At 48.7% G+C, this 24518-nt stretch overlaps 1 protein-coding gene across 1 annotated transcript in view; it reads right to left on the reverse strand.

The window, feature by feature from the left end:
• The window catches only part of fndc3bb (fibronectin type III domain containing 3Bb), a 54376-nt gene that overhangs the window by 15869 nt on the left and 13989 nt on the right, over positions 1–24518 (reverse strand). The window contains 15 exon segments of the mRNA XM_048266520.1: positions 16–125; positions 396–514; positions 687–758; positions 868–1003; positions 2163–2249; positions 3213–3387; positions 4026–4150; positions 5700–5753; positions 5873–6011; positions 6438–6497; positions 6757–6899; positions 10006–10064; positions 13941–14300; positions 14745–14976; positions 17155–17231. Of these exon segments, the coding sequence (XP_048122477.1) occupies positions 16–125; positions 396–514; positions 687–758; positions 868–1003; positions 2163–2249; positions 3213–3387; positions 4026–4150; positions 5700–5753; positions 5873–6011; positions 6438–6497; positions 6757–6899; positions 10006–10064; positions 13941–14300; positions 14745–14976; positions 17155–17231 (1948 nt within the window).

The following is a 24518-nucleotide window of genomic DNA, read 5'->3' on the forward strand; positions in this document are numbered from 1 at the left end:
CTGAAGAGACACAACTCACCCCATTCTAAGTGGACCTCCTTGTGTTTGACATTTCCCATGACTCTCGGGGGTTGGCAGGCGGCCGGGGGAAGGCCCAGGCTTCGGACAGACAGGCTTTGAGAGTGCTGAAACATCACCAGCACACAGAAAATCAGCACCCAGGCTCTGATTCAGTTTCCTGTGATGGATTGGCCAATGTAGACAGGAGCTACACATGCATTTGATCCATTTGTCATATTATACATATTTTTTTCTCCTCATCTGACAAACACAACTCTTAATTGTTCTTGATTCTTGAAGTCACTCAGATAATATCATGTTTTCATTGTGGGTTCTGGTTCCATTGTGGGTTCTGGTACATGTGGTCAGACTACAAAGCTGGACTCCTGGCCTACCTGGCTTTGGCCTCCAGCGCTGAGGCAGTGGACCCTCAACGAGTAGCAGGTGGTCGGCCTCAGGCCATCACACACGCACTCCAGGGCAGGGCCTTTGTACACCTCCTCCCACTGAGCCTCTGTAAACACACACACACACACACACACAAGTGATTTAAAAGGTTAGATGTAGGTTCAGGTTCAGGCTGGTGCACTTTGTGTCTCTGGAGGGAGAGGCTCAATCCACTTCCAACAGTAATGTCTCCAATGTACCACTTACAATACACATTAGGTGCTTTTATTCCATCATACCTTGAGTCTCTTCCTCCAAGAGCTCCAGGATGTACGTCAGAACATCTGAGCCACCGTCATCTTCTGGAGGTTCTGGGGGATAAGAGAAGTAGAGAGCCATTATTGTAAGTATTACCTCCAGACAAGCACAATGGAGCTGTAGGAGGCTGGTGAGGTGACTGCACCATGAAGCACCACTTACGCCATAGAGCACAGAAGCTGTGCGAAGTGACATCCCTGACGGCGACGTTGGTTGGCGGCCCCGGCTGGTCCGGAGTGGTCTTGCAGACCAGCAACGCACTCGGGCCGATCCTCCACTCTGCACTGCAGGCGGTGAGCTGCAGGGGGCGACAAAGGGAACAGGATGGCAGATCAGTCCAGCGATTCCAAGTCTGCATGGTGTCCCACTCCAGATTGCAAACGAGAGTCATGTTTGCCAAATACAACTGAGCAACATGAATGCCTCTTGGAGAGCGAACTTAAGTGGGCTGTCTTAACAAAGGCATCCAGGGCAAACACTCTGAGCCGTGTCCCCAGAAACAGTAATACATTTCTACAAGGATGTAGAGACTTCAATCCAACACTGTGTGTCGTATTAGGCCACTTAGGGAATGGAGGATCTATTATTATGAGTGTCTTGGAGGGCAAGAACTGTTATAATGACTGACTCTTATTTTGTAGAAATGAGGACATAAATCATGCTAATGGATGACTGCACCAATTACCAATCTATTACTAACGTTCCTACAAGCTCTTCATGTAACTATACCTCAAGAAGACTTTGTACCCAAAGACTGAACAGGACATTATAATGAAATGCCATCTTTGAAAAATGTTTTATTCTTGGTCTGTTGCTTTGCTGGATCTGTTGTAATTCCACATTATTTTCTCAGCCCATCTAGTCTTCCAAATGGCTCTATATCTAACAGATACGCAACAAACTCAGGCTGGCATGAGATGCTGAGTTTCTTTACATTCTCAACTGGTAAGCATCCAATGCAAGTGCAGCCAAGAAACACAGTCTTCCCCAAAGTTCATGTAAACCTGACCCCGAGTGAGCCATATAGACAGACACCCGCTTAAACCCAAACAGTGGAGCTAAACAGAGGCTGCTCTCTGGGGAGTGCAGCCTCTGACTCAGCCCCGAGCGATTCCAAATGGCCCCCGGCCAATTCCCACTGACCTCCGCACAGCGAGGGACGAGTGCCCCCACCGCTGGCTTACTCATGCGGAGAAAATGAGCCTGCGACACCCATTACACATCCACTCAACCCCCTCCCCAGAGCACGGCTCTTCCCCCGGAGACATCAGAGTGCCAGGGGAAGAGAGTGGGTATAAGAGGTGTGAGGACTGGTTTTGGGTCAGGGGGTGCTGGATCTAATGCTGCAGGTTAGCTACAAGTTGTTTAACATGGTGGGCTTAGCAGCTCGGTTTGGGGTTTGCTCCGTATGATGCGCAGGATGAAAGCCACTGAGGCTTGGAGGATGCTGGACTCACCCTGAAACTGTATTGAGTGCTGCGCTTGAGGCCGTCCACTCTGCAACTGACATCTGTACCATTGTACCTGGCGTGAAACTCTGGTCCCTGTAGACAGAGACAGAGAGAGAGAGAGAGAGAGAGAGAGAGAGAGAGATGGAAGGAGAAAGAGAAGTAGGAGAATTATTTAAAAGGATAAGCCTTTCAAACATGCCTTTTGTTCAATAAAAGCTTTTTCACAACCTCCAGCCCTGGAGGGGACCTGATAGACTCACAAGGTCACTACAAACCAAAGACGCAATACACAATGGACAGCTATAGCTATAACAAACAAGCATCAAGGAATGAGCCCATGTTGCATGGAGGAACACTGAATTTAAGAGGAAAATTTAAGAGTTTGTTGAATGAAAAATATTTTAGTCATTAGTTACGGTGGTGACACACTCACTTTAGCATCACAGTAGGAGGTAGGAAGTAATGCGATTTAAGTCAGTAGCATACAATTCATCAGTGTGTCCAAAGTCATCGTCAGTGACTGAGACATCCTGAATATTTCCCTTGAGGGCAAGGCCATTTCATCGTCATCATTTCCTGGAAGGCGCAAATCTGCATTCCATGAAAGTGTCCGCTGTGTAAAACCTAATTTGCAACGGGTTACTTAGGGACTGCAAACCTAATTTGATGTTCACAAGCACGTCTCCAGCTGCTTAGTAATCTGCCAATGGACAAATATTTGAGATTGTGTTTTGTTTATTGACTTTTATTTGTTGACACCGGTATTGTTTTTATCTCCTTTCACTTTTTACTTCCTGGTACATACCTTGCCAGCTTCTCCCAGTAATGAGGTCTGTTATGAGACACACAGTGGGCCAGCAAAATATATGGAATATGTATACTACTGCCATTATATCCTCATTATGAACTGAATAATGTGTTGCAATGACCTCTTGGTGAAGGAGCCTTTACTTCACTCACAGTCATAAATAAGCCAACATATAGGTTGATTAAGTTAGGAAGATTTTACAGTGTTGCGCGCTAAACTCTTTGGTCAGGAGTGATGTGTCGTCCCACCTGGCTGTCTTCCTGGAGCTCCAGGACGTAGGTGACCGGCTCGTCAGGGCCACAGCCTCCAGGGCGCACCCACTCCAGCGTGAGCCAGCCACTGCCGGCCCTCTGGAGCTGCGGGGCGGGGGGCAGCTGGGGCTGGCTGCCCGTCGTCTGGAAGGCCACCTCTGGGCTGTAGCCGCTGCAGGAGAACCAGAGGAGAGAACAGTGCAGAGCTGAGCAGATAGATGGTTTAATACAGACTGGCTGGCAAGCACAGAGAGGGAGAGAGACTTTATTTTATTTAGCCAGTCCAGTTGAATCTATGTCACTGTCTATGAGATGCAATAGAAGCTAGGGCCATAAAAGTGCATAAACATTTATAAAGTCACTATTTACTTTCACCGTGGAGATAAATGTCACACTGTAGCATCAGGGCCGAGTAATAAATTATTGAGGGAGGGTGGAGGATCTTTAAAATGAGTCTGGACTTCTTCCTCTGAATGAGTAGCTCCGCTACCTACTAGAAGCTACGATGTGAGGTCATTTTAAAAGTTATTTACTGAGTTGTTAAACTCGGAGTCACCTCAAGGAGAGGGAAGTACTCAATCACTGGAGGAGAGTGCAAAAAACTTATTAGAGCTTTAGGTTTTCTCTCTACATTTATATCGCATACAAGGTCACTTCTGTACCAACTATATACACACACATATAAAAAAGATGCGGCACACATGCATGTAACCTAAGCATACACAAACATGGAAAGAAACATACGCACACTCAGGGAAATAGCCACACACAGAGACACATATAATATGGAAAAACAGGTGGGCATTGTACCTGGTCCCAATGTCATTCAGTGCTGCCACCCGAAACGTGTAGCCTGTGGCTGGGCAGAGCCGTGTAACTTTAAAGTGCCTCTGGTTGCCGTAGTAACACTCTCGGAACGTGCCGTTCTTTTTACCCTGTACACAAAAGTACACGTACACAAAAGCCTTAGTGAGGATGAATACCCACATAATACCCACATAACCAAGCAGCATAAACAGCAACAGAAAATGCAGTCCCTGCTCAAACAAGCATACAGTATAAGAGGATAATTTGTATTTAAGGGCTTACTGCTGAGGCCAAAAACATCTATGCCCAAGTTTGGAAAACAAAATGAAGGTGGCTATGTTAGAATATCCAATGCAACCTTCAAATCAAACCAACAACAAATGTTTCTATTACCCACAGAGAGCAATGGGGATTCAGGTGTGTGCATGTACATGACTTTGAAAACATGAAGAGGAGTTTTGTTAAGGAGCCACTGCTCCCCTGGGCTAGGGAGGTCAGAGACAGGGGCTGTTTGTGGGACACACCTGCTTGTGTGACAACATCTAGAGGAAATAAGCTGAGGAAGCGTTATCGGCTTGGTCTCACTCAAGTAGAGAGGAAGAGAGAGAGAGAGAAAGAGAGACAGTGAGAGAGAGAGAGAGAGAGAGAGAGAGAGAGAGAGAGAGAGATAGGGAGAAAGAGAGAGAGAGAGAAAGAGAGACAGTGAGAGAGAGAGAGAGAGAGAGAGAGAGAGAGAGAGACAGAGAGAGGGAGAAAGAGAGAGAGGGAGAGAAACAGTGAGAGAGAGGGAGAGAGAGAAACAGTGAGAGAAAAAAAGAGAGAGAGCCTGCGAGACAGGAAGAGAAATGAGGGGAGATATGGTCACTAGCGAGCCTCTTATTAGGTTTGCCTTTCCACTTTATTAATTTCTGAGATTTTCACAAGGGGAAACCGCAAGGCCGATAAGACAAACAGCTCGCTCGCCCAACTGAAGCCCTTCCAGGCCAAACAGCGCAGCCCCCCGACGGACCCGACTTAGCTCACATCTCACTTTCCCTCAGCTTTCTTTTCTCTAACAGATCTGCGATCACAACTAATATTATGTTGGCCTTGAAATCAGATCCAATTGGTTATTAAAGCCCTATCTGCTTGTGGGACTGGGACTGGTGGTGGTGGTGGTGGTGGTGGGGTGGGAGATAGGAGGCAGGAATAAGAGGCCTTTCAGTGGCGGAGGAGACGCCGGTGAGCCGCGACGCGTCGGGGCCCAACACAGACACCGATGGAACGGTCCGGCCATCAAAGGCGCTCATTCATTCCCGGCGGCCTCTCCTGCACAAACAGGGGCCTGTCAACGGTGGGGTGTGGAGAAACGAGGGAGTCGGGCAGCAGAGGAATGTGCGCAAGAAACAGAGGTGGCGAGAGGAAAGACTGACCCAGAGGGACAGGCAGAGGGGAGGAGAGAAAGGGGGGGGGGTGGAGAGAGGTGGGTCACTGCACGCATTGGTCCCTGAAAGCCTGGTTTGATGGGTTCTGAAAAAGTCCTTCATGAATGTGTGTACATGTGCACTCCTGCGTGCGAGTGTGTGTGTGTGTGTGTGTGTGTGTGAGTAATGTAAAATAGTATAAATAAAGGGATGATGTGTATTCTGGGAAAAGAAAAATTGGAAAATTACAAAGTGTAAGAGGGAGGTGACTCACCTCATCCCATTCTAATATGTAGCTTGTGATCCTTGACCCGTTGTCTACTGGAGGCTGCAAATCAAAAACACACACATGGTCACTCCCGCTTTCATTAACAGCCGTACAGAAACACATTTTCTCGCTCTCTATCAAGGCCCAGCTGTGTTGAGACAGGCGGAGGGTGCGGATACCTTCCACTGGAGGGTGAGTGAACTCCTGGAGCGATGGGAGAGTCTGGGCGGGAGGGGGGTGTCCGGCGGGCCGCAGTGGGTGGTGAACGTCCCCGCTTCGGAGCGCGGACCCCTCACAGCGTCACACACCGTGCCGACACTGAAACACAGGCACACACACGGTTTTTTCGGGCGAGAGTGAAGTCATTGTAAGCGAAGTGCAGATCAGCAATACCTAATTAAATATGCATGAGGTATTGACTAATGTTCTGGCATTATGAAACATCTATTTTCATTTCCCGGCTATGGGTATCAACTGTGCTTCAATGGCACAGCTCTCAGCAGAAAATATGCTTTTCAAACAAAGGCTTTACGAATAAATCACATTTCAAACACCCCCTAGTCGCACACAATTTCACATCATCTATAAGTTATGCATGATGCAAAGCAGCAGCTTCTGGGAAAATTAGATTTTAAAACACCACAGTCACTCAGTGACAACTTGAAAGGGGAGCAGCTGGTGGGGTGGGTGGGGGTTGAGGGGTGTTGTAAAAGAAGGCAGTGGCAATGCCAGAGATGTTCTTACCGGACGTGGTAGTCTGTGGCCGGCCGCAGGTCTGTGAGGTTGTACTCGAGCTCTTCCCCACTGGACAGATGGATCAGAGAAGAATGAATGAATGCTGAATCACTGACCATCGTTAGTCAGCATCACCCACATTACGCACATGAACTACACCAGCAGATAAGTCCCAGCTACATCTACACTCATGCTTTCTTTTGATTAAACTAAGTGGAATTGGCATTTTAAATGTAATGTTTCTAATTAATTCTCTGTGTGTGTGTGTGTGTGTGTGTGTGTGTGTGTGTGTGTGTGTGTGTGTGTGTGTGTGTGTGTGTGTCCTCACCTGTAGACCACGCGGTACTTCCCGTCGATGCCCTTATCGGTCAGCATGAGCTCGTAGCTACAGGAAGCAGTGTCGCCCTGCCCACTAGCAACTGTCACCGGGGCCCAGGACACCAACGCTGAGCGAGACTGCACCTTAGACACCTGACACACACACACACACACACAAACACACACAGAAACAGACACAAAAGTCAATGGTGTTACCTCTATAAACAGCTTGAAGCATTTAATCAAGACATAGCATCACCCAACTGAACAAAAATGCAGTTTTACTTACATGAATATTTTCAGGCAGGCTAAAAACATATGGGCAACTACAATAAGTCCCAACTTATTGCACACAAGTCTACAAACATGTTCTTATGTAACTGTGGTACGTCTTAACAGGTGTGCTATTGATTTACAGGTCTCCTAGGGTGCAGAATCCAATTTGTGGTTAACAACCCAGACTAGAGCTTGAGAGAGGAGATTTATGGGAAGGAAAAGTGAATCAAGCAAGTATGAAATTAATCCAAAGCCCCCTGGTGTTGTACAAGAGGGAGAATGAAAAAATATTCCACTCAGTGCCATTTTGCGGACAGGTAACAAGTTTGATTCCGCTTCTTTTTAAAGCTAGGTTGTTGAAAAATTTAAATGTTATGTTAATGTTTTAATGAGTACATATCCCAAATAAATAAGACACCTTCTGCCGTTTCTGCACTAGAAGCACACTGCAACTAGGGCTAGAATACTATATTAGAAGTCTACAGCTTTGATGTAGGGGTTTGTGTTGTAGATGGGTAAGGCTGGTGACGCATTGATGACAGCGGTAGTGTGAATAGGACAGAGGCTGGGGACAAGCAACCTTGATTAAGTAGAAGAGAGGGAGATTTTGGGCAGGTAAATTAAGCTCCCAACCATCACTCAGAGGAGAACTTGGGACAACGATGAGTCCTTGGAGTGTCTCACACACACACACACGCACACACGCACGCACGCACGCACACACGCACACACGCACACACGCACACGCACACACGCACACACGCACACACGCACACACGCGCCTCTGTCTGGCATAGATAAGAGAGATGGTGGTGGCGGCACAAAGCTGGCGGCTGTGACAACTTGCTGATGGAGAGATTCGCAGACGCAGAGGGAACAGTAGCAGACAACCCCAGTGACACGGTAATGAATTCTCTCCCTATGACAGCATGCCATGAGGGAGACCGCACGTTCAGTGCTCCTCGGGAACGCCACACAACCCCTCTGATCTGAGCCTGAAGTGTGCACAAATGGCCTTGGAAGCATTTTTTCCCCCGTCTGGATTCAAAGCTGACACATAATCAGCGTTACACTCAAGAGTTGATTTCACAGAAGTCACAGTAGCGCTGGGAGAAAAGTACAGCCAGATTCTGATAAGGCCTGTGGTCAAGGAACAGTCACACTCTCTCCGTTTTGTGTGTTTTTCTGCCACACTCATGGATGTCTGCTGCACAGTCACATAAACAAGACACTCCAGCAGCACGTCTAGATCATGCGTAAGCAGTAGGTGAAGTGCGTCAGGACTGGGATCTGAATATCAGGAGGTATGGAGGGGGTCTAAGAAAGCTCATTTCCGCTGGACTCCAGTAGGTGAAACAGCTCTGACCACTCGCATTCAACACCCAATGGTGAAACTGAATAAATATCGCAGGGGGGGGGAAAGTGAGTGTGCATGACCTTGACCCACTGGGTTCTGTGCTTGAGGTCAAATCCCACACAGGGAGGGAACACAACACTACTGGCAGAGAGCCAAACTGAGAGAGTGTTGATATTGTGAAGAGGCACTTCCACTTCCTCCCTCCCTCTCTGTTCTGAGGCCCCAATGTTCCCACAGAAACAAACCTCGTGAGGCGCTAATGAATTTCATTAGCCTCTCGATTAGGTGCCGTGGTGATTAAGAAAATGTTCACTTTGTCTTTTTTTTAAATTACTTGAGGAGGTGGGATTGGACCACAGTTACAACAAGCATACAGCTGGGCAATAGATAAAGCCCTACTGCCACCTGCTGTCTAGGAGTGGACAGGCTCAATAATTACAAACACTAGCGCACCAAACACAACAATCAGAAGGGGAGAATATAGATTAGTTGTACCATCATGGTACTGCCAAGCATTGTATGTTAGCTATGCTTTCCAATTCCTTGTAAAAAGTACATGTCTTTACAGGACATTAACATACTTGTCACATGGTGTCCAGTAAGTTTTACCATCAGTGAAGAAACTACATTAAAATCCTACCATAGAACATCTTAATTTGAACATAAATTCCAGTATGTATATAATATGATAAAATATTAATTGCATTCCCACTCTTTCCTTAATGTCAAATTCAAGAACTTTTCAAGGACTTTCTAGGTCCTTGTCCCTCACATTTAAGGACCCCTTACACGGTCTTATAAAATATGGATCAAAGTTGATTTTATCAATGTGGCACTAATTCAGTCCATGGTACAGTACTCAGCTTTTGCTGATGTCCAAGCAGATGATTCAGAACACATTGCCAATCTTGCTTGAGTGTTATTTAATTGATGATGATAATTTAGTCTGGTTTTCACCGATTAAGCCTTGTAACGGGGGGAGCCATATGATGGGCCCTTGAGAAAGTTGAGGAGACCCTGCACTCAGTGGTACTAGACAGTTTTATGTTTGGAGGCGAGAAAGAAAAGTGTCAGAGTCTGGGGATTTCTCCCCTGAGAAAATGTAGAAAATTGCAGTGGCTAAAATATTGTTTCATGCCGTTTCAGACATAAAATGATCATATTGTTTGAATATTAAAAACACAATCCAGCTACACTTCAAGCCCATCATGCACCAATCAGTAGCCCACTTCATTGACCCTATGCTGATTCCACACTGCACTACGATTGAGGATAAAATGTCAGGGAATTAATAATTTTTGCCTGGTCACTTTGTTCTTGTTTCAATTAAACGCATCAGTAATATCTATCAAGTTAAGTGAAGACGATGTCTAGTGCTAGAAACAAATTTGGTTTTGGTAATTTTCAGGGCTTTGAGTGATTTTATGAAGGGGGGGAAACTATTTTGATCATATCTACAAATTCAAGCACTTTCAATGACCATTTATGTCTATTTTCAAAAAACTTTGAAAATTGAATTTTTTTCAAATTCACAAACTTTCAAGGATTTCAAGGATCCTGGGAACCCAGTATCCATATTTTAGTTAGATTTTCATAATAGTTTGATGAATATGATGGTGCAGCTACCTGTGGTTTGTCCATTCCTGAGAGCATATCTTGGACTCTTCGGGCCTCTAGATTATGATCTGGAGGGAAATGAAAAGAAGCAAAAAGAGAACATTTAAATAATACATAACCATAAAAGGCACAAGACCTGAAGGCTCACAGTATTTTACTCATGTGGTCCTGGTTTTATGCCTATCTAACATGCCCAAGACGCTTTTAAAATCCAGACGTGAGACATACACACACTCACTCACATCAAACAGCAGAGGGGCAAAAAGAAAAGGGAAAAAAGATCTGAGGAGTCTGACATCTTGACAGATGATGCTGTCTGTGTGAAGCAGGGTGGTGCTGAGCAGGCAAGAGGCTAGTGGTGTGTGTGTGTGTATGTGTGTGTGTGTGTGTGTGTGTGTGTGGTGGGGGGGGGTGAGGCCTTTCCCTACAGGCACACAGCTATGACTCACCACTGGGATGAAGTCATGGCAACGCGACCCACTCGTGACCTGCGGGTGGCTTGCCTCTCTCACACACACACACACACACACACTGCTCACCCCACCAAAACGGTGCTGCAGCATTCGTAACACGAGACTGCAGTGTCGGTGGGGGGAGATGAAGTGTTTGGGGGTGGTGTAGTATAAACTACAGTCTATGCTCGAACAAGGAAAAACAAAAGCCCCCATTCACATTGCCACTTTGGGTTTGTTTGCTTTAGACCAACAGTAAAAAAAAAAGGCTTTTTTGCTCATGGCAACACAGGAGTCTTAGAGGTGCTCAGGGCTGCACACGAGGGGAATCAGGAGAATCAGGGAATCATCCCAACTGAGTCACTGACTCCCGAGGTCACCAGCCCAGCTGGCCCTCCCAAATCAACACTGAAGGGAATAAACACTAGCAGTAAAAGAACGGGGAGGCGCACAGAGTTCAACATCATGCAACATCGTGCTTTGATGTACGCCATATTCCCCCTCTTTCCCTGCCTGCCTTCCTTTGTGGGGTAGAAGTGCTGTTGTGTGACTTGGGCACCGCTCTGAGGAGGGGACAGCGATGGCCAGCCATGATGGCGCAGGGCGCTTCTGGTGTTTTTAATTTGGCACGGCGCTCACGGCACGGCACGGCGCTGCGTCGCCATTTGCGGAGGCACGCCTCCAGACAGGAAGAGGTCTGTCTCTCATTATGGTCTGTGGTTGCTGAGCAACCAGGCTGCAGAGGACAGGGAGACGAGGCATCGGAGAGTCATGGGAAAGGACAACTAAAGAGGAGAAAAAAGGTACGAGTGAAGAAAGTGGAAGTGAGGGGAAAGAAGGAAAGAAAGTCCTGAGAGAAGGGAAAAAAGAGGAGAAGAGGGCTAGTAAAATGGAGGACAACAGACACACACACACACACTTATGGAAACCGCATGTTCCCTACATGAACACCTCTCCCATTTTGGCTCTGGGATCTCTAGCCCCTTGCAACCTGTGGCTCTGCAGTTACGCTATTTGACCACAGGGGGGAGCAGTCACCATTCTCCAGGTGCCTTCACTGCCAGCTTCCCCTCAGCCTGGCACTCATCAGGCAACACTCAAGAGCCGGGCGACAGGCGGTGACGACGAGGAACGCGTCGCTTCCGGCCCTCCCTTACTGCGTCGGATGGCAGGAGGAAGCGCGCAGCTTTGGAGCAGACGCCGGGGCATTGGCTGCACACATGGCCACCAAAGGGGGCAGACCACGGCACTTACTGGAAAAAAAGACTTTTACGAGAATTGCACACTCTCAAAGCTGTGGGGGATTAATTAACCCACGCATGTGTACCTGCGCACACAAACACACACAAATGACTGCACTCACAGAGACAGACAGACACACACAAACACACACACACACAGGCAGTGTGCTGTGACAGGCATCCATGAGTGCGGTTGTTTTTGTTTCGATGCAGCTGACAGGCTATGCTGATGCCGAAAAGAGCCTTTTTATATGGTTCCCAGATGGCCGCTGAAATATGTGAGCAAAAATACAGTCACAAGTGAAAAGAATAGCAAGTAGGGGGGAAAACAAACTGGCTAGACCTTCTCTACTCCCACAAACACAGACATGCCACACACACACACACACACACAGACACACACACAGACACACAGACACACAGACACACAGACACACACACACACACACACACACACACACACAGACACACACACACACACCTTGGTGAGGACAGATAAGAGTGGCTTTGAGAGCCATTGGAGCTTTCGGGATGCTCAACACCCAAATTAATTAAAGGAAAACACACTCTCAACAGGCAGCCACCCACGTGGACAAACATCACCCAGGACACGGACTGTGTGTGTGACTGTGTGTGTGTGTGTGTGTGTGTGAGTGTGAGTGAGAGAGAGACTATGTTTGTGCATTTATTGAGTGGGAGTGCAAGTGAGTATAAACTTTATATTACAGTGTGCACCTTTGTGAGTGGGTCTCCATGCATTTGTGTATACCCGAGTTCAGAGTGTGAGTAGACTGTGTATATGTGTACATATGTTTGTGCCTGTATAATCTGTCAGTGTGCATACTGTGTGTGTGTGTGTGTGTGTGTGTGTGTGTGTGTGTGTGTGTGTGTGTGTGTGTGTGTGTGTGTGTGTGTGTGTGTGTGTGTGTGTGAGTGAGTGAGTGAGTGAGAGGGAGAGAGGGAGAGATAGGGAGATAGGGCAGCACAAATCATACAACTCCTGCTTTTCCACACGCACACCAGTGCCATCGCTCTCCATCCGACACGGGGGATGAATGACAAGATCAGGCCACAGGGTTTGCCTGGGGTCACGGCGTGGGGTTTGATTTAATGCGCTCCCCTCTGCCTTTTTCCAGCCCGGGTGACAGCCAGCCAGCCAGCCAGCCAGCCAGCGCTCGCAGGATGTGGCCACGGCTCTGTTTACTCTTCTCATCGGCCCACTGCCTCACAGAGAGGCACCGGACAGAGAGAGGGAAGGAGGGAAAGAGAGAGTGAGAGAGAGAGTGAGAGGGAGAGAGAGATGGAGGGAGAAAGAGAGAGAGAGATGGAGACAGAGGGACAGAGGGGGGGACTGGAGACACTATTCAGAGAGAGGAATGGAGAGAGACAGAGAAAGAGGGAGCACATGAGTCAACTAGTGAAGAGGGCGGGTGAGGGACAGAGAGAGAGAGAGAGAGAGGAAGGGAGAGGGAACATTATTGAGGAGGAGTACTGGACTTACCATTCAAAAGAGAAGGAGAGAAAAAAAGCAAGTTTGGTATTTAATTTACTCAGAGAGAGAGAGAGAGAGAGAGGCTGGTGCCAAGAGAAGGTGAGATGTAGACAAACGGAGAGGAACGGAAATAAAGAGGGTATGAAAACAGGGCATGAAAAGCCAGAGCCAGCACACAGTGAGCAAGTGACAGAATTCATGATTCTTCTCCTTCAGTGCAGAGGGTGGATGCTGTTATTCACACTGGCTGCATCTCTGACGCAACTCTGGGTGTGAGGCGAGGAAACATTCGCCCTCATTTGGCACTCATCTGGGTGGCACATCTGATTCCAAACACTGGTGGGAAAACACTCGGGGGACTGAGGAGGGGACTTGTGCAACGTTCCACTAGGCAGGGTGCTAAATGATGGCCTTAGTCATTTACATACACAGAGATCCATTTGTAAAATTGTACAGTCATTTTAGTCATTTGGTGACTCAAATGAACTTCTATTTGCATGCCTGACTCAACTGAGGTGGAACTGAATACACATTCATTGTTTTGGAACGAAAGAGATTGGCAGCAGTGGGGACCTTACATGCGCACGCGCACACATGCACACGCACACAGTCCCTTATGTTCATAATGGGCATGTGTGCAAGGAGATACATTAGGCTTATTGGCCGCTCTGTGTTGTTATGAGATCTGAGTAGAGGCTCATAAGCTTCCACACCACGCACATACAGTAAGCCTGTGTAACCTGGCCTGCAGACACTCACCCTGCTGCTGTTGCTGCTGCTGTTGTTGTTGCTGCTGCTGCTGCTGCTGCTCCGTGTCGGTGCTCTTGGGACTCCCCCTGGACCTGCGCTCTGGACGCTTGTTCCCCGGGCTTCCTCCTCCTCCTCCTCCTCCTCCACTGCTGCCAGTGCTGCCCGCTCCGCTGTGGCTCTTGGGGTAGCCGTTGGCCGTGGCGCCGCAGCCCGAGCCGCTCTTGTAGGCGGAGGGCGGGCTGTTGACCCGGTTGAGGCCGCCGGGACGCTCCGACGGGCCCTTCGGCTTCTTGGGCAGCGGCTTGCAGTAGGCCTCCTCCCCTCGGCTGATGTAGGAGGTCATGTTGTAGTGGATGTTGTGGATGATGTCTGAGGAGTGCAAAGCGATATGGAAGAGCAAAAAGGAGAGCAATGGGACACAGGTCAAAGTCAGGTCAGGTGAGAATGAGAGACCATCATGGTGTAAAATGATTTCACCCTTCGATAACCCAGTGAGAACACCCATTCGCTAAAGACACACTTGCATTAGCCATGATTAAACTGTGGTGCCAGTGCAAGCTAGGGCTATCTTCAGGCTAACCAGAAGATCATGGATTCACCTCCAAACCTCTACAGATGAGCTATTCATGGGAGTCAAACCCGAGTGAGTTAGACGGCTGAACTACAGGAGCATCTCATATGACGTACTGCAATAAGTATGGTCTGCAATATGGCGATGCAACTAATCATCGGACTGTGTTTGCATGTCCCTGCTCAGCTTTGACATACTGCAGGAAAAACAGAGGCCGGGCAGCGGGAGGGCGTGGGACCTACCGTCCGTGTAGAGGCGGGGCAGCCGGTGCTGGTAGTACTGGTGGGGGGGCACGTCCCCCGGGCTGGCTGGGGGGTAGTAGGCCGTGTGGGAGGCGGGGATGAAGTGGGGGTGGGCCATGTAGGGAGGGGGCATGTGGTGGGTGGGGGAGAGCGCCGGGGAGTAGCTCGGGGGGTAGCACTCCGAGTGGGGGGTCACCACCACACGTCGCACCCCGGTGTTGTCCTCCAGGACCTGGGAAAGGGCAAACGTAAAGATGGCATGATGGTGGGAACAGACAACAGAGGGAGGGATGAAAAGGCCCAAATCAAGTACTTAAGAACAAGAGGGAGAGAAAAGAAACGGGGAATGCAGGAAGACAACTTCAGGTTTCAACTTCACTGTACAAAGTCTAGGGTAGTGTGGTGGAAAATGTCCACTTCCGAATCCAATTAACAATTAACACTAAACTATTTACTAATTGGCACTTCTGGAACAAGGCGTCCGAAGGAGACAATGCAGACAAAAGATCTCTGAAGACTGTGGATCTTTATTCACCGTATTGCAGTGATAGTACAGCCCAAACAATGTCCAGACCAACCGTCAAGCAATAGGGCGAAGGTGAGATGGCGCCCCCTGATGAGATCTGACCTATGGATGGCTGTGGCCTATCTTTTATACCCCTTGGCCCTTCCTTGAAAAGTGCCCCCTTCATGCGCCATCCCTAAAAACACCTGTTAGCCAATCAGCATCGAGCAGGATCAATTATATTGGTGGAATCCATCTTCCTATCATGCATAAAAATATATGCAAAACTGTGTAGCCTTGGGTTTTTCTGGTTCTTTCCAGTTGGGTGTAAGAAGAGTTTTCTTATCTTGTTTACTTCATAGCAGACAGTGTCCACATGGTACTTGTCCTTGCTTTGTCCCCATCAGCTGATACAATCACCTCACCCTTGACCTAATCTAATGAAAGGATGTCTTCTCCTGGTATCTACAGTACTTTCCTGCACCCCACCCCTCTGACGGTTGGTCTGGTCTGCTCAAGATATGTAATTACTTTGAGACGCTTTACAATAAATGCAGCAATATTAAAACTTATGAAACCAGGAATGCATTCTTTGAATCACTTTTCCCTCGAGTTCCATCTCCCTCACGTCTTCCTCTGCGGACTCGCCCATTCCAATAACATGGGGACACGTTCACAGTTTGGCATGCCAACAATTACTGACCAGACCACAGACATCTGTAGCACTTTCCTTTCTCAACAGGCGGGAGGGGTGGGGGCGCAAATACAACAGACGGACAGCATCAGACTGGAGCTGGCATGGAGCAGGGATTCCAACCACTGAGCTAGTGTGTGTGTGTGTGTGTGTGTGTGTGTGGGGGGGGGGGTGGCTGAACCTCTTTTCATGGCTCCTGTGACAACACTTAGCCATGTCTGTTCCTGAGTCGTGGATCAGGCAGTGGGGTTCAGAGGTGAGGCCAGTGACGTCATGCCTGACTTAGCTAACCCCGAGTGTGTGTGTGTGTGTGGTGGGGGTGTGGGCTGGGATGCCGTTTCAAGTTCTCAGGGCCTTGGGGAGACCAGGGGACCAGTCCAAGAGGCCAGAGTGGTGAAACTGCCTAGATGCTAACTCAGAGCAAACACACTTGGCATGCGGTTTAGTGGTTGAGGGAGAAAAATGCCTTTGTTCTCATCTTTTTCATCTGCCTTTTTTTTGTTTGCTTTCTTATTGTGGTCCATCCTGAAGGAAAGCACCCAGTCGTCTAAATCTGTCCCGAGGGCAGAGAAGTAAAAAGATCCTCTCTCCGGACCGTGAAACCATCCACATGTTCTAACGTCTGTTGTCTTTTATTGGCCCTCTTATCTGGATGAGATAAGGCTCACTACTTTAGGGAAGTTCTGGGAACGTTCTTGAATGTAAGGTGGGGTCGAGTCTGTTGAAGAATCTGGGACTGATGGGACTGGATGGGACTGGATGGGACTGGATGGGACTGGATGGAGCAGGCAGGTTCTCTCGCTGCAGTTACACGTTAAGACACACCACCTCCACCTCATGGCTTAGCCTTTTCCAGTGTCTCTGACAGCCGGATTACAGTGCAGGGGTGTGGGATGTCATTCTTTCGTATCATTTCTGCCTCGCATACACACACGAACACACACAGGCACACAGGCAGGCGCGCACACACACACACACACACACACTATTCTCTTTCCTTGCATTCTTTGTGTGTTCTGACCTTTTTACTGAAATGCCAATGGGCTTGACCTTTCTCTGTCACCGCTCAGAAAGGTTCTGTCACAATTACAGAGCAGCTCCAGTTGCCTCACATGCACAAACGTGTGCATGCCTGTCTATGCCCCTAAATGTGTGTGTGTGTGTGTGTGTACAAAACTTGTCAGTGAAAAAGACCATTCCAGGACCGTTACCTGGGAGATGTAGCCTGGGGGCACGTGGATTGGTGGGATGGAGCCATTGGGTGACATCATGGGAACTTCAGCTGGCCCTGTGGAAGGGAAAAACAGAGCAGAAGAGAAAAGGCGGCTGTCAATCAAGTGTAAAAAGAACGCCCACAGGCCCCACCCCTTCAACCTTGTCCCCAGTCGAAATGACCGTGGAATATTCTGGATGTATTAATGCTGAAAATTGAAAAACAGATGTGCCCCTCTCGAAGCAAACCTTTTAGCCATCTATCTCCCCCTCAGGCCAATCAGTAATGAGTAACCATCTGCTTTAATGACAGCATAGCAGATCGAAACCGGCTTAAGTAACCACAATACCTGCTGTCCAACTCCCGATTCACAGACACAGAAAATCCATCATTTTTCATCGGTGTAATCCTTCCGCTTCTAAAGACAACAGCAGACACATTGTCTGTTTTTCCACTCTCATCTCCCTCACTCTTGCTTTCTCCATCTGTCTCTCTCTCTCTCCCTCTCTCCATCTCTTTCTCTATTCCTCTGCCACATAGTTTTCATTGCCCTCCAACCGCGGAATGAGCCGGACTTGGTGACATCAGGTTAAATAAACTGACCGTCTGTCTCCATGACCTCCCCATGGCCCGACACTCATCCTCTAGAAGAAATAGAGATATCAGCTGGGGTGCAGACAGACAGACAGGCAGACACACACAGAGAGACAGAGACAGAGAGAGAGAGAGAGAGGACAAAAACTGAGTTATGGCCTTATGGACTCAGTCAGGCCTCGCTCTTTTGTTCAGTGTTTGTGGTCAGAAAACTGAAGTCCCCACAATATAATGCAGATCACTCCAGATACACTGCTCACCTCCTGTCACCCCACCCCCCACACGAATCCACAGGTCTTTCTTACGGGGGGGCTCCAGCAGTCTGATCTCCAGCTGTTTAAGACATTTCGCTACCCTCTGCCCAGCCCACTCCACACCCCCAGCTCCTGCAACTCCCGGTGGGGAAGCGGCACGGCGGCCTCCGCTAAGCGACGCAGCCATAAATCAGCCGCCGGCTCTGATGGCTTTTACAGTAGATCTCAGTCCTTCCGCCAGGCCTCGGCTCCCATCAGGCCCCTGGGCTACTGTTGGAGGAGGAGGAGGAGGAGGTGGCGGCTGCCTGCGCTGCTGTGTTAACCACTGACCGGGGGGGGGGTCAGTAATATTATGGGATTGGTGCAACGCTCAGCTCAATCCCTGAATGGCACAGTGTTGATGTGCCATGCAAAGCAGGGCACCAAGGAGGTTCTGAGTTTGAAAAGGGCTAGTATTTGTGAGGTGGGGGTGGTGGTCTCTGACATGCACATGAAGGCATGTAGTGGGGTCTGGTGCAAGCACATGCCTGTAGCCTCAAGGCTTCAAATATTTATCTGTCGTTGCCTTGCTAATGCAAAAAGGAATGAACAACAAAAAAAATACAGTGATCCTCTGCTCTTTGGGCAGGTTTGGGGAAAAAGGGCCTTGCCACAGGTATGCCAGTATGCACCCATGCCACCTCAGAGACCCATCACCCATCACCCACCAGCACCACCACCTCCACCTCCACCCCCACCCTGTGAGCCTAATCCTGGGACAGTGAGAGCGAGGAGAGGGGGGGCTGGTGGGGGTTGGTGGGTGGAGGGGCGTCTGTGCGGGCTGCCTGAGCCCACACGGCTGCATCCCAGCCCAGCCTTCCCCTCTCCAGCATGAGAGGCCCTATTCAGAGCGGTGCTCGGCCCCGCGCGGGGAGCAGCTAGCACAGAGCCCTCGACAGTTCTCCACCAAGACACTGGGCAAACACCAGCATTCCACCCACTCCACAGGAGGGGCAGTGGGCTAAGGAGGAGGGGGTGGAGGAGGAGGAGGAGGAGGGGGGTCAGAGGAAATGACAGAGAAGAGAAAGTGTGAGGAGAGAAAGGAGAGAGTAAAAAGAGACAGGGAACGGCTTGAGATTGACAAACACGAAAAAATGGGCTGCAGAAAAAAAAAAAGAAGGAAAAGAAGAAAAATAAAAACACAGACAAGGACAAATAAAAGAGTGGAGCCAAACGCACACAGAGCTGAGGGGAAGTTTTGCAAGAAAGCAGACTAGAGGACAGGGAAAGAAAGACAACTGAGAAGAGTGAGAGAAAGACAGACAGACAGAGAGCTACAGAGAGCTACAGAAAAAGAGAGAGAGAGAGAAAGATGTGTGAGTGAGAGGGATAGAGAGCACCGAGACAGGGGGTAGTCTGCTCCCTTGCCAGGCTTCCCAGGAGCCTGCTGAGTCGGTGGGGCCTCCTCGGCAGAACAAGTCCCTCTTTGTGCTCCTGACTGAAGGCTTCTCCCCCTCTTCAGGGGCCTGCTCTCAGGGCAGCAGGATTCCTCACACGGCCCATTCAGGCCCACAGGAGGCGGCTGCTCACAGCTGACACCACACCGCTCACGCATCACTGTGTGTGTGTGTGTGTGTGTGTGTGTGTGTGTGTGTGTGTGTGTGTGTGTGTGAGAGAAAGAGAGAGCGAGAGCACGCACACAGGCATGTATTTGTCATATGAAGGGGTATTTTGGTGTGCACATACCTGTGTTTGCACATTATAATTTGCACGAATAAAAGTGTGGGTGGGCCGTGTGTGTGTGTGTGTGTGTGTGTGTGTGTGTGTGTGTGTGTGTGTTTTAAACATGTGGCATCGATGCTTGATAACCCAGTGGAAAATGGCTGACAATAGTTCCTTTACTGCTGGGTTTTTTCATTTTTCCAACTGAGGATTTTGGAGGACTGAGAATTTGAGAAAACCTAAAAGTGAGAAAGAGAGAGCAAAGTGAGAGAGTAAGAGAGAGAGAGAGAGAGAGAGAGAGAGAGAGAGAGAGAGAGAGAGAGAGAGAGAGAGAGAGAGACGGAGAGTAGAGTGTGTATGTGTGTGTGTGTGTGTGTGTGTGTGTGTGTGTGAGAGACAGAAAGAGAGTTTGTGTGTGTGTGTGTGTGTGTGTGTGTGTATGAGAGAGAGAGAGGATTCCAATGGAGGAGAGTGAGGCTTAGGCTTTGAGGATGGGAGTATATATGTGCGCATATATATATAGATCTACAAACATAAAACTGGCAAAAGGAAATGCAATTTTCCCAAAACCATGGGTTCTTCAGAAAAATCCACTAATTTAGTAGGGAAGATTGGCTTAGCCAGACAGAAAGACGACAGAGGAGAAACAAAGAAACACAGCAAAGAGGGGGAGAGAGAGAGAGAGAGAGAGAGAGAGAGAGAGAGAGAGAGAGAGAGAGAGAGAGAGAGAGATGGATGTTTTTGGAAGGAATGTTTTGTGGAAAGATTTGAGGGTCACCAAGGAACCCAGAATGCAGAGAAGGGTAGAGCGTTTGCAAATCGTGGATGACTTCAAAGTGACACACACAGGGATTTGCACATTTGCTTGTGTGCTCAGCAATCACCTGTGTGAGATGTATGGAAGCGCACGTGTGGAGCACCACACACACACACACACACATGCTTTCAGTGTGGATGGATTGCCTCATGTGTGGGCAAGAGAGCATGTGAGCTTCCTTTTGTGCGTATGTGTGTGTCTGTCTATGTCTGTCTGTGTGTCTGTGTGTCTGTGTGTGTGTGTGTGTGTGTGTGATTACTGTGCGAAATTACTGTGCATATGGTTTTTGTATGTTTATTGTAGGGTTTTTGCACTGTGCATATGGTTTTTGTATGTTTTTTTCCATATGTGAGAAAATGAGCACGTGTGTGTGTGTGTGTGTGTGTGTGTGTGTGTGTGTGTGTGTGTGTGTGTGTGTGTGTGTGTGTGTGTGTGTGCTTCATGAGCGAGCACGTGAGTCTGTGGTGTGGTGTAGTGGCCCCCGCCCCCTCCCCCTCCCCCTGGATTGGATTTGCCCATATGAACAACAGGAAACTCATAGGTCCACTTTCTGCCAGTTCATCTTGTTTTTCCCCAGCGTCGCTTCACAGGAGAGCCCGACGAGCGACTGTCTCGCAGAGATACACCACATGTTTGCCTTGGAAGAGACCCACAGGATGCTCAGACTAGCCTAATCTACCTTGATCCCTCTCTCAATCACAAACACCCATGGCGCGCGCACACGCACACGCACACGCACACACACACACTCCTTTGAAAGCAAGTCTGATGGTGGAGCTACCAAAATATGTAATCACACATCCACGTTTGCTTTCCTTGGGCTTTTAAGTCCTCTACGGTGGCGGGGCATAAGTGCTAAAGAGACAGAAAGAGGAGGAGGAAAAAGGGAAGAGAACAAGTTAGCGGAGGACAGAAAAGAGAGAAGAGAGCAGACTGAGCTGCGTGAAACTTTGTTATCATCTGTTTGTGATTGTACGGCCCATTGTCCTTGCCGTAAACACAGCCTGTCTCCGCCAGTCCAACCGAGGGGGAAATCTGAGCTTCCTCAAAGCACCATCATGGACTTGCAGGGGTGTTTATTAAACGCCGAAGCTGATCAGAATTGTCACTACAGAAGGCCAGTTTGTGTGTCTCTGTGTGTGTGTGTGTGTGTGTGTGTATATGTCTCTTTCTCTGGCCGTGACAGACGAGACGCAGCCCTCGCATTTTCAGACGTCGGCCTAAGCTGATTCCATCGCCATGACATCGGCCTCTGCACACAGCTGGTGTTGCGGCGGTCACGACACATCAGCAGCCTTGGTGCGTAACCATAACAATATTTGTAGGGCGAGCGAGTGCGGGGCGGGGGGTGGGGGGGGGGTTGGGTCGAGGAGGAGAAAGCTTTCCTGGCCGTCCTCGTTGTCCACGCTGGCCAGTTCCTCATGCTTATGTAAGAGACAGGCAGGCGCTCCTGACACACTTCACTCGGCAGAGCGGAGAAAAGAAGCTCACTGTAAATGAGGGAGCACACCAGAGCAACGAAACGTTCACTGCACTCCCAACAGACTCTCCAAAACCTTCAGAGAGCGCTCTGTTAAATTCTCTTTTCAGATTACTTTCCCTGTCGTACAAAAAAAAGACACACACAGAAACCATTGACCATTTCGGAAGTCACCAAAACCAAAGTGGAGCAGAGAAATAAACTTCCAGAGGAACAGAAACCAAATCGAGGTAGCCAATCACAAGATTTGTATCACATGAGCCTGTGGATTCACATGAGAGACTTGAGCTTATGATTGAAAGTTACATCAGGTGCTCTACCGACTCTTCTCCAGCCTAAACCAAGTGCGCACACACACGAACACGCACACGCACACTACTGTATCTCAGTGCTGATGCACTTGTAAACAGTCATTGCATAAACACAGCCAGCTCCCAAAACCCAGCCCATTCTCTGTGTGCAGTCTAATGGTCTACAGTATGTGGATGGCTCGCTGGAGGACTGTCTGCATTTCTACGCTCCCCAGGCCATCTTCCCTGAGATTGATTGCTTTGGCCTGAGCCTGTCTCAGGCACAATAAATCAGACCAAGCTCTGCATATTTCAGAGCTTCTAAAAATATGATTTTTTTTTTATTACTATGACTTGGCAACGCCATAGCAACCTTCTGATTCCCCCCTGTAGAGGAGAAGAGTCGAGCACAATGGTCATCTCAAAAACAGAAGCTCCCTGTCTGATTTTTACATGGCCGGAAAGAAACGTAACTTTTGCAACTTCTTGCAACGTTTTCTTCCTCTGTAAAAATCCAACCTGAAAGGACACTGACATTTTATCAAGCATGGAGGGGGAAATAAGTCCATGCATTAAGTGCATGAAGTGAAGGTTAGCACAAAAAAAGTCCCAAGACACAGAGAGTGAACCTGTGTTCACAGAACAAAGAGCCTGTGCACTGCCAAAGCTCGAGTGTGTGTGTGCGCAAAGGGCCTTTTGTAAAGCAAACCACAAAAGGGGGAGACAAACTAGGAGTTGCTATCTTCTGTGGTCAAGTCTTCCAGCACAGCTAGACTTTAATGCTATAGTGCCGGACACATTTTTTGCTTATCCAGAAACTTTGAGAGAGAGAATGAGGGAATAAAAATGCATAAGACAGAAATGTTTAAACTGTCACACACCTGTTCTACCTGAATATTGGAAGAGAGAATGTATGTTTAATGTATGAATGTATGTTGTCTGAACTGCACACATGTTGTACTTCCTTGACATGCACATACTCTCACTCTCAGAAAAATGTGCATGCAAGGTTTGAACCTTGGGGTGACCCAGACATGAATTCCCAGCATGGTTTTGGATGCAGGGTGTTAGTTTAGGGGAGGTGCAGTTAAACACCCAGGCCGACTAATCGTGTCCCATGCTCCCAGACAGTTGAGCAAACAGCAAGACAGGAAGGCGAGAAGCCATCACTCCCCTCTCTCCATTTTTCCCTCTCTCTCTCTCACTCTTTCTGCATTGGCACCTCTTTACCAGTCTTCACATCATTGGCTAAAAAAGGGAGAAAAGGCAGCACACACATACACACACACACACCACACACACACATACACACACAGAGGGGGTGACACAGAAACCTGCTTCACACCCACAGCCGCGACTTAATGAAACAGAAGCTGACGTGTTCACACCTGACAGCCCAGGGAAATGCCACAAAGATAGGTACGGATGCAGGAAACCACAGCCCCAACAGGAGCTGGGTCACTGTTGCAAAATGTGGCTTGATGCCTAAGCTGTAGACATCACGCTTGCTTGTGAATGGGTCACGGCAGGGGAGGGAATTCATCTGTGGGTGTAGACATGTTTGGGTGTGTATGGGTGTGTGTGAGTGTTTGGGGGTCACTGAGCAGGATCATCACTGTACAGGACAGAACAGAACCAGATGCTCCCCCTTCCTCAAGACCCCATGCAGGGCTCCAAGGACTGACCTACATCTGAGGCAGAGGCCCAAACAGCTTCCTCTCCTGCATGTGTGTACACACACACACGCACGCACACGCCCTCTGCCCTTCAGCTTCCGGCCTTGCCTGCCATGGCCTGCCATCTGCTGGGCCGTGGCTGGACGCTCATTAGGTGCTCTGACCCTTGTCTGGGTGAGGCGGAGAGGAAGTGGAGGAGGGAAGGAGGGAGGGAAAGAGGAGAGATGTAGTAGAGAAAGAGAATAAGGAGGAAGTAGAGAAAATATAGATACAGAGTGAATAAGAAACAGAAGGACAGAAAAAAAGCATTAAAGCCAGGAAAGAACTAAAGAAATGACAGACAGACAGAGAGAGAGAGAGGGAGGAAGGGAGGAAGAGAGGGAGAGAAAGAGCCTGTACTGGAGGATAAGAGGCAGTCGGGCCTGCACCGACATGCTGAGTATGAAAGGAGGACTTTCCCTTGCTCCAATACGACCTGGAGCTCAATGCATCCATCACACACACACACATGCACAACAAATGAGTGCAGTCAGGAAGATGCCTGTCTGCC

The sequence above is a fragment of the Alosa alosa genome, chromosome 16, assembly GCF_017589495.1.
Source record: "Alosa alosa isolate M-15738 ecotype Scorff River chromosome 16, AALO_Geno_1.1, whole genome shotgun sequence".
Classification (NCBI taxonomy): domain Eukaryota; kingdom Metazoa; phylum Chordata; class Actinopteri; order Clupeiformes; family Clupeidae; genus Alosa; species Alosa alosa.